Source organism: Prinia subflava, chromosome 9 (assembly GCF_021018805.1).
Source record: "Prinia subflava isolate CZ2003 ecotype Zambia chromosome 9, Cam_Psub_1.2, whole genome shotgun sequence".
In the NCBI taxonomy this organism is placed as follows: Eukaryota; Metazoa; Chordata; class Aves; order Passeriformes; family Cisticolidae; genus Prinia; species Prinia subflava.
In genome coordinates, this window is record NC_086255.1 from 26,055,616 (window position 1) to 26,066,270 (window position 10,655).

The window sequence follows — 10,655 nt, forward strand, 5'->3', positions numbered from 1 at the left end:
CAACACCAGCATCAGGCTAGCAGGCTGAGAATCACTCTTGTAACTTCCTGGGGTAGGAAGCATGATGCACCCCTGATTTCCCTTCCTAAATTAGTGTGAATACTAATCCCACACACCTGTAAGGACCCTCAAGTGGCTTCAGTCTCCACTGGCTTTATCTATTCTGTAGAAAGGAGCATTTTCTCTACTCCTTTACAGCAGTTTTCAATGTTTTCAAATGCCACAGCTACTCAAAATGTTAAGGCAGAGGACAAAAGCTACTGAAACATAACTTCTTATGAACTAAACAGTGCACTGGGAAGAGATGGGCAAGTCTGGTGGCAAATGCTGCCACAGCCAAACCTAACATAATACATGCACACAAGTAAATATCTAAGGTTTAGATATTTAGATGCTTTAGGTGTACATGAGTAATTATCTAGGTTTATCTTTTCTGATTTCCTTAGGTCACATGGAAAAGTAGGATCCACTACAAATTTATGTTGTTTGTGTCCAGACACCAATGCCTAGTTCATACCTAGAAATTTCTCCTTGGGAATGATTTTGTATTGCATTGAAAGGCATTACAAATTGCCAGATGCCTGAGCTTTTCCTGACAGTGAAATTTTACTTAAATAGTTAGAAGATACAAGCTGACTTGTATCCTGTCATTGGGATATGTCACTTACAATATGTCTTGCAAAGACATATTTAATTATTTGCCAAGATATTTGCCTCTCCATTTAAGTAAACCATTCATATTCAATTCATTCTGCTTTAGACAAATTAATGTCTTTGCAGATTACCAATCCAAAATATCTGGCAGTTTTTTGATATATCTTTCTTTTGTAGTCAGCATGAGGAGAATGTCCAGCATGATGGAAATGCACATTTGAACAGTCAGCAAACCAAATTGCCAATATAACACCACTTTTAAAGCCCCAGAAACTATTTGTGAGCATGGGGAAGATGTGTTTCCTGCTATCACAGTTCTGAAAGGTTGTTAAGCAATGAGGAATTTGATTTAGACTGCACCAAAGCCCCCAAAAGTGAGCAGAGATGAGTAGCTAGTGAAGAAGGATGCTAAGAATCAAGAGCATCCAAACATTCAGCTCCTGTTCTCTGCAAAACTGGATCAGAAATTCACCTGAGGAGTCTTGCAGCAAGGATAGATTCTGTATTTTTGCAACTGAAAAGATGAAAACCAGGATAACTTTGGGGAAAAACTAAACTTTTGTGGTTGATTGGAGAATATTTTGACAGGTTTCCACAAAAGAGCAGAGAAAAACATGACAGGACAAAAGTGGTGTTCAAAGACTAGGAAAAGAGAAGCAGCCATTGGGAGGAAGAGCATCTTCCCAGATTCTATAGCTGCTTCTTGCATCTCAAAGATGGACACCACTTGTTATTCTCGTGTAGTCTGGGACTAACTCAGCAAATGTTTGAATGATATAAAGATATAAAGATATAAAGATAAGATATAAAGATATGCCTGCCTGGCATGTCCCTGCCCAGTGCCACCTCATGGCACCACCAGCCACCGGCAGGACTCCCTCTTGCCTCTGCTCTACAAAGCTCCTCTGTGTGCTTCATGTGCTTCTGTCTGTACTGTGTGTCCATCTGCCTGCCCAACAGGAAGAGCAGGAACCTCAGCTACTACTGACATACAGGAGTATGTTAATGGATAATGCAAAATACCTGTTGTCTTCTCGATAATTACATTCACAACAATAATTTATTGATTGCCATTTGACAGCCTGACCATTTTCCGTACAAAAACGCGTTCGAAATTAAGTTGCTGAAAATGGATCTTACCTTGTATCTCTTCCCTTCTCCTCTACCACAATGGTAAAGATTGTAACATACTTCTCAAACTAGATGAGCCTCTCCCATTTGGCAGAATCAGATTAGCAGGTCTTTTAATCAAAAAAGAAACACATACACAGTTTAGACTTAAGTGCTAGAAGGTATTGCCATATCCTGAAGAGGGCAAGCTCTCTATTGCAGACATTAGGTATTCAGGCTATTAAGAGTATTGATATTTCGCAGACCTGTAGGACTCTTAACTCTCTGACTCATTGTGTTTGGACAGCTCATAGCAAAACTTTTTCTCCTGTGAAAGAAAGGCTCCTAAGGATGCACAATTAACTCAGTTCCATTCCTGACAGCAGAGTGCATCACAGCAATTGTTGCTTCTCTCCCTCTCTCTCTCTCTGTAAAATCACCCTGATACAGCATCAAAAAGAACTGTCATTTCAAAGCACAAGAACTATCAATTCAGTAGGTAGCAGGACAAGCAAGAGCAGACTGTACACAAGTAATTTTACCTGTTTAAATACTTATATATTTATTTTGATGTCTGGAGAGAAACCTCTCTCATTTTCCCAAAATTCCCAATGTAGGTAGGTCTTCCTTTTTAAACTGAGTGTTAGAAATGTGATCAACTGGTCATACTAAACCTCATTTTACCCTTATATTCAACTTGAACTGATACCATCATCAGACATGAAGGTTTGTATGCTCATACATGTTATGTATTTTCTAGGATTTTTTTTTCTGAAATCTTGACGATCCTAAGTATAATTTCTCTTTCTGGACCATGGGCTTTTTTGGCTTCAATAATAAATTCCTTTTTGTTGCCAAACAGTCATCCTGAGCTACTTTTCCTTCATCTACAGCCTCTAGAACAAAGAAAGTGGTAAAAGTCCTGGTGCAGTCATCTCTGTTCTTTACAGAGATCCAAGATCTTCTCTATGTCCTTGACATTAACAGTGTTTTTCCAAATCCGCATGTTCTGCACTGGAGGACAAACGAAGTACATCACCTCCTCTGCATTCCTCCTCTCAAACTAAATAATTGTCACATCTCTGGGCTTTGGGATAAAAGTACAACATTTTAAAAGTCATCTCATTTCACCTTAAAGTCCCCTCCCAAATATAATTATAAATTTCTAAGCCAACCACCAGGGAGACTTTTTTAAACTTTAATTTACTGTGGGTCCATCAACTTTGACCACACTTGAAGGTACATTTTCTCCCCATTAGTTCTGTCTAGTCAAAGAAGCTCACGTAGCGATGACGCATCTCTTGCAGATAAGGGTATCCGCTGATTTGATTTACTAAGGAAGCTAAATTTATTATGCAACATTTTACAAGTATAATTCTGCTTTCTCTTGATGGTAATAAATTCGATATCAATTCCCATGAGACAAGAGAACCAGTCCTTTTATTATCCAGACATGACCCCCAGAGCCAGATTCCATTTTAGAGACGGGAAATGACCATATGTCTGATTAAAAGGGAAACTTTAATCAAATAAAGTGCCTCATCAAGTGAGAGCCAAGATTCCAATACTCCTGACTGCAGCACAGCAATGATCCAAAGTCATATCTGCCCCCAACCCATTACTGCCTACTGCAAACGTGATATCCATCCCAAACAGGAGGTGCATCCTTCAGCCATTTCCTCATCATCTGGGTAGCTGCTCCTCCCATGCTCACAGTCCTGTGCAGAAACGCGTTCTCAAGAAGATACCCCAGGATCCGTTTGAGGAATCAGAGGAGGATGGACTTTGTGGTGTTTTGTTTGATTTTTTCCCCATCTAAACCAGTCTCACAGGTGACAAGTATCTTGACACTGTGCAGGCAAGTGCAGCAGCCTCGGCTTTTAGCTCAGTACCCTTCCAGTTAGACTCTTCTGTTCCTTCAGACACTTCCCTTCTACACCCTGAAATTCTTCTGAAGCATTTAGGATAATAGCTTATTTAGAGTCCCAGGTCAAAAGCTTTATCCCAATTGTCAGTGGTGCATTTCTGCAGTTTTACAGTAGATTTAGTAAATTAATAACTACGGTAACAATGACGATATGGATGTCTAGGGGTATTGTTATTTTAAATATGCTCTAAGGTTCTACTTCTGTATAAGTACAATCAGATCTGTATGCTACTCCATGCAGGGATCCATCCTAAAGTCTTTCTGGCCATCTAGAATGTTTTCTTGCAACAGAGCAAGATACAGCAACTGACAGATAAATCATCTGCCTTTCAGCTGTGGAAGCCCGGCTACGCAAGCAAATGAAGTCACCCGAACTCCACATCCACTCAGGAACCGCTCGGCTGAGAGATGGGATTATTTCATACAGCCTTCTGCAGAGATCCTCCTTGGATCAGCCCACATGTCATTTCTGCTACAGGAGTAATGATATGCTGCTTTGTGCTGAGGAGTACTTCTCAATACCAAAGCCTCTGCACCGAGTGAGGCACCTTGCTCCGCAGCTCTTGCAGCTGCCGCACTGGCCCGGCAAATGCGGGCAGTGTGGAACACAACCGCACTTGAGGATTATCTCCCTGGCGTTTGTCTGAGTGTTAGCAACACGCTCGCATGCAGGACGACAGTTACTGTCAGTGCTGCTCTCTGATTTCCAGTGAAGCTTCCATGGTCTCACGCCCCCCATGAGGTGGGGCAAGGCTCAGCCCAGCCCTGCCAGCCCCATTCCCGATTAACCCAGGTCCCCCCGAGCGCTTCCACACCCTGCCCTGGCCGGCTGCGCCGTCGCGGGCAGCCCCGAGCAGCTCTCGGCTTAGACGGCGGCAGCGCAGCGGCAGAGCCCGTACCCGCCGACCTCCGCAGGCGAGCCGGGCTCCGCTGAGGCAGCGGCGACGCGGGGCGGAGAGGACACGGGACCGCTGCCCGCAGCACCGGCGGGCGCACGTCCCCCGGCCCAGGGGGAAGCAACGGAGAGCTCCTGGAGGCTGCCGGGGAGCCGGGCTCGCTTCCAGCGCTGCACGGGCGTCCGCGGCCAGCCGCGCCGTCGGGCCGGCGAGAGTTGCCGTCGGGCCCCCGCCCCGGGGGCGGTGCCGAGTCCTCACCGCCCCCCCAGGCACACCTCCGGGGCGGGGAGCCCCGGCGGCACCCCCGCCCCGCAGCCCCCTTACCGCGGCGGGCAGGGCCGCCGTCCCCGGCGCGGTGCGGCGGGGCGGGGCACGGAGGGCGGGCGAGCGGCGGGGCCGGCGCGGCGGCGGGGGCGGGTGGGGTTTCCGTGCGCGGCGCTTATTAGTGTGGTGATGGAGGACCGGCCCCTCGGAGCCGCCTCGCAGCGGCGGCGCGGGCTGACGGCAGCCGCCCGGAGGTGAGCGGCGGCGGCTCGGGCGGCCGAGGCGGCGGGGCCGCCCCCGCCGTGCCCCATGCGGGCGGCGGGGCGGCGGCGGCGCTGAGGGCGATGTCGGAGGCGGGGGGCGCGGGCCGGGCGCGGGCCGCCGTGGAGCGGCTCTCGGAGGCGGTGGGCGAGCGGCGGCGGCAGCTGGGCACCGCCATGGGGGAGGCACGGCGGCAGCGGCGGCTGCTGCTGGTGGTGGTGTGCGTGGCGCTGCTGCTGGACAACATGCTCTACATGGTCATCGTGCCCATCATCCCCGACTACATCGCGGCCATGCGCGGCGGCGGGGGCACCGCCGGCCCGTCCGCGCCCGCGGGGGGCAACGGGAGCGGCGGCGGGAACCGGAGCCTTCTGCCTGCGCGGTACCCGCCGGCCTCGGGGGGCAACGAGGACGTGCAGATCGGAGTGCTGTTCGCCTCCAAAGCCATACTGCAGCTGCTGGTGAACCCCCTCAGCGGCACCCTCATCGACCGCGTGGGCTACGAGGCGCCGCTCCTGGCCGGGCTGGCCGTCATGTTCCTTTCCACCGCCACCTTCGCCTTCGCCGAGAACTACGCGACGCTGTTCGCGGCGCGCAGCCTGCAGGGGCTGGGCTCTGCCTTTGCCGACACCGCCGGCATCGCCCTCATCGCCGACCGCTACGCCGAGGAGCCGGCGCGGAGCCGCGCCCTGGGCACGGCGCTGGCCTGCATCTCCTTCGGTAGCCTGGCCGCCCCCCCCTTCGGCGGCGTCCTGTACGAGTTCGCGGGCAAGCGGGTGCCCTTCCTGGTGCTGGCCTGCGTCTGCGTCCTCGACGGGCTGCTGCTCTTCGTCCTGGCACCGCCCGGCGGCACCGGGGCACGGGCCAACATGCCGGTCGGCACCCCCATACACCGCCTCATGATTGACCCCTACATTGCCGTGGTGGCAGGGGCTCTGGCCACCTGCAACATCCCCCTGGCCTTCCTGGAGCCCACCATCGCCAACTGGATGAAGGATTCCATGGGGGCCAGCGAGTGGGAGGTGGGCCTCACCTGGCTGCCCGCCTTCTTCCCCCACGTGCTGGGCGTCTACGTCACCGTCCGACTGGCTGCTGCGTACCCACACCTGCAGTGGTTTTACGGGGCCCTGGGCATGGCCATCATCGGTGCCAGCTCCTGCTTGGTGCCAGCCTGCAGGAATTTCGGGCAGGTCATCATTCCCCTTTGTGGCATCTGCTTTGGCATCGCCCTGGTGGACACAGCCCTGCTGCCCACGCTGGCTTTCCTGGTGGACGTGCGCCACGTCTCTGTCTATGGCAGCGTCTACGCCATTGCAGACATCTCCTACTGTGTGGCGTATGCGCTGGGGCCCATCGTGGCTGGCCAGATTGTGCACACCATGGGCTTTGCGCAGCTCAACCTGGGCATGGGGCTTGCCAACGTGCTATATGCCCCTGTCCTTCTCTTTCTCAAAAACGTCTGCCAAATGAAACCCTCTCACTCAGAGAGGAACATCCTCCTTGAAGAGGGACCTAAGGGACTCTACGACACCATCAAAATGGAGGAGCGCAAAGGCATGGGCAAAAGCCTCCAGCCAGCGGGCGAGATGGATGAGAATGGCATGGGCTCTTACCACAGAGACCTGAAAGGGGTGTCAGAGGAGGACTCATCAGACTACGAGTACAGTTAGGTTCCCCCTCGTGGCCCAGACCCAGGAGCAAGGAGAGACATGTGGGAGAGAGACAAAGCGGGGCATGAAAATGTTACTGCATTATGTTTCTGTACTGACGTGCAATATTTACAGTTTAACCTTTGTCATGATGTAATGGCTTTCTTCTAGACTTACTTTTAATCCGTATTTCCCTCAGCATTCTGGCAAGGTGGAGGGGGTGGGAAATGGGAGACAATACTGAAAAAAAATATTGGAGTAATCATTAGCAGAAATCTGAGGGGATCTTTCAAAAAAAACACCAAAAAGAAAACAAAAAACCCATCAGCCTTGTAGCTGGGGTATAATTGTGCAGAGTGTTCTCAAACTGAAACTGTGTGTGACATATTGTATATCTCTGTAAAAATAACAAGAAAAGCAAAAAAGTATGCGTAAAATTTCAAACGGTGTATTCAGGGACTTAGTAAATCTTGTGTACATATACTCAGACTTTCAGTTGGTTTCATATATTTAAGAAGAGCAACAACTGTCTCATTTTATTCTTCCTTGGAAATAAACTGAAGTATTGTACCTTTTTTTTTTCTCTCTTGTGCTGCTCTCCGGTAAGTGCAATATGCTGTATTATGTTGAAGTCCAAGTTACAAGAATAATACGATCTGAATAAACAGAATTGAAGGGGATCGATTGTCTTTTGTTTTGTTTTGAGGGCTGCTTGGGGAAGGGAGCTGGCTGTGCTCAGTGTAACCCCTAAAGTAACAATTCCCCAGAGCACAATTCTCACTAGCTACCAAAATGGCACAGGATAAAACCCCAGTACAAAATGTTCTCATTCGTTCTTCTCAACATAATGGGTCTGAGCAAACATCGTACTGCAACTGTGCTTCTGCTTGCTTAAAAACAGCTCCTTGAATTCTAATGCAAATTCAGTTTTAATTCCCCACAATCATGAATTTCAATTTTCTAATATTTCAAAAATTACATCATCAGCAGTTAGAGATACAGTACTGGAAGGTGCCTTTCTCACTGCTAAACGCTGCCCCAATTAAAAGGCACCCACCTCAGTGACTCGACAGGGATTAAAGAAAAACAAAAGATGTGTGAAACGCTTCATTCAGACATTTGCAAACAGTGGAAACCTTCGATCCACTCACAAGAGAACCAGACTGCATAGTTTTCCCTGAAAATTTCTCTTAATATAAAACAAAATCGTTTCTTTTAATTCTTAATCCATTACGAAACAAAATTAATTATTTGTAATCGCAAGAGGGGGAAAAGACCTTTACAAGCCCCCTCAAGGGCTCCCACCCGTGCCCGGGGCTGTGGGCGCCGCGGAGCAGCGGCCGGTCGGTTCCGCGGAGCCCCGCGGGACGCGCGGCTCCGCAGCGCCCGCCGGGGCGGTCCAGCCGCTGCTCGGGAGGCGCAAAACTCATGAAGACAGGGGGATGGCACTTTGGCACGGATGCTCGGCGAAGGAGCGATGGCCGCCGCGGTGGGAGGTAAGACCCGCTTCCCTAAACCGCAGCCGCTTCTTTGTGGTAAGAGACAAAAGCGGAGCCTCCTCCAGGGCGCTGCCGACCCGGCCCATGGCAGCTCCTGCAGGGCCCGGGCACCTCCCGGGACCGCTGCCGTCCCGTGGCGACTTCCACCCCTCCCGGCCGTGGTGCCGGCAGCCACCGGCGGCGCCGCCCGCCCGTCCTGCCACCGAGCTTTCAGGAGCCGCAAATGCCTACGGCGACACTTCCCGACACTGGCGACAACCCCCGTGGCAACACGAGTCTGCGAGCACAGTAGCCACTTGGGGCTGCCCTTGTCGCTGCCGAGGCTGACCTCGACGGCCATGAGAGCGCCGGCGAGCCCGGCTGCCCCCGCCCGCCCTCAGGGGACACGGCCGGCACGGGGCGAGCCGGCGCCGCTGCCGGGCGCAGCAGCCGCACAGCGCAGCGGGCGGGAGCAGCGCGGGCAGCAGCGCCTGTTGCGCGCAGCGGGAGGGGCGGCGGGGCAGGGCAGGGCAGGGCCGGGCGGTACGGGGCGGGGAGGAGCCAGCGGCGGCGGAGTTGAGCCGCCCTCCGCACGCCCCCACCCAGAGGGGACCTGGCCGCGGAGGAGGCGGCGGTACCTTGGACAGAGCCGCTGCGACTCGCAGAGTCCGCCGGCAGCCGCCCCGGAGCTCCCCGACGAGCAGGTACGGACGGGCGGGGTGCGCGCCCCGCGCCTGCCGCTGCCCCGACGGCGCGGCTGCGGGAGAGCCTGGGGCGGGGAGAGGGGAGCGGGGGCGGCGGGTCCCGTAGAGCGGAGCGGAGCCGAGCGAGCTCCCTTTCGCCAAACTCGGCGGGTTAGGCGGAACCCGCAGGGCTGCCCGTTTTGCCGCCGCCCGAGTGTCCCGCCGCGATGGGCCGTTCGGGAGGGAAAGGGCTCCTTCGGGGCTGAGGCTTGGGAAGGGCTCGGGACGTGCCGGCAGCCTCCGGCGGAGCGTGAGCGCTCCCCGACGGGTCCGGCGCTCCCGTGGCCCGCAGGGAGCTCACGCCCGGCGACAGGGCGGCTCCCGGCTCCGCTCGCAATGCCCACGGCCACGGCAGTGCGCGCTTCACACGTGTATTCCTGACAACGCATACATTCCTCTTAACTTCAAGCGTGGATTCATGAGAACTTTAAGCTTATCCTCCTGATAACACTGAGAGTGAGGATGAATGGATGGGGACTGAACGTATTGTCCCAACATCATATACTGCAAGCTGCCTCCCAGGTCCACCCTGTCAGAACTCAAGTATAAGCACTTGGGCTTATTTTAGTCCTTCTCTGCTATCTGCTAGGAGAGATCAGTGCCTTTTGTTGTGGATTTGAGTTGCTGCTTTGAGCTGTGGGGAAGGCCACCCGGCTTCCCCAGCCTGCTGTGACTCGCAGCCACCGTGCTAAGCTGCTCACCCTGGCGCTCCAGCTAAGCCAGCTGTAAATAAAAACAGCTAGGATTATTTTTTTTCCTTTTTTTGCCTAATAACTTTGACAATGTACCCCACAGCTTTCTAGTGAGCAACTTTGAAGTCATCTTGAATTTCTGCAGGATTTTCTCCTGTGTCAGTTTTCTTGCCCTTTATTAAGCAAATACAGGATTGGGTGTGATGCTAAGCTGTCAGCACTTGAACCAGAGACAAAGCCTCCGTTCATCCCCGCAGCAGAGAAAAGCACAGTTCAGGCGACCACCTCCAAACTCTTTATCACACTGTTTTTGCAGATATGCAGGGCTGTTAGTAGTAGCACTTCACAGAGACACTGAGCCAATATAGACTTTTAGTCGGTGTGACACCGTACTGCAGTTTGACAAAACAAACAAACAAAACCCCAAACAAACAAACAAAAGCACCATAAGGAAAGAAAGAACAAAAGTCCCAGCAAAAAGAATGCCAGCAGGATTTTTCCTTTAAGGGAGTACAGTTTGAGGGGCTCTAAAGACAAAATGGTTGCTCTGTATTTGAATGCCAGTGGGGGCTGAGGCCAGCCCATAAACAATTGGCCAAGCCAGCAGTTTTCCAAGAGTTACAGGACGTGCATTATTTGCGGTCTGAACGTGTGCTTTAGGACTAGAGTGCATGGCTAAGTGATGAGCCCTGCAGCACACGAGAGGGAGCGGAGCAGTGCGGTGGGTTAATGTGTCCTTTCCATGAGGGAAATCATCTCTCACCTGGGTTGAAATTGTGAGCAGATGACAGATCAACACGAGTTTGCTGTGTGGCTCATTGCAGGGCCCCAGAGACATCTCTCAACCTTATACAACCTATTTCACAGCACATGGCCCTCACTGACAGCCAGTGCAGGACAGGGAGAGGACAGGATCAACACAAGGTGTCAGTGACCACATACACATTGCATGCTGAAGCTGCAAGGCTGGAATAGCCAAGC

The 10,655-nt window shown here is 52.3% G+C and overlaps 1 protein-coding gene across 1 annotated transcript; it reads left to right on the forward strand.

The window, feature by feature from the left end:
• The first annotated feature begins 5,116 nt into the window (after positions 1-5,116).
• SLC18A3 (solute carrier family 18 member A3) lies at positions 5,117-7,227 on the forward strand. Its single transcript, XM_063406488.1, has one exon. It carries the CDS (start codon positions 5,196-5,198, stop codon positions 6,780-6,782), a length of 1,587 nt encoding a protein of 528 aa, XP_063262558.1. The 5' UTR covers positions 5,117-5,195; the 3' UTR covers positions 6,783-7,227.
• The last annotated feature ends 3,428 nt before the right edge of the window (positions 7,228-10,655 follow it).

Excerpts from the sequence above, each read along its gene's own strand:
- SLC18A3 (XM_063406488.1), top strand. The coding sequence starts at position 5,196 with ATGTCGGAGGCGGGGGGCGCGGGCCGGGCGCGGGCCGCCGTGGAGCGG.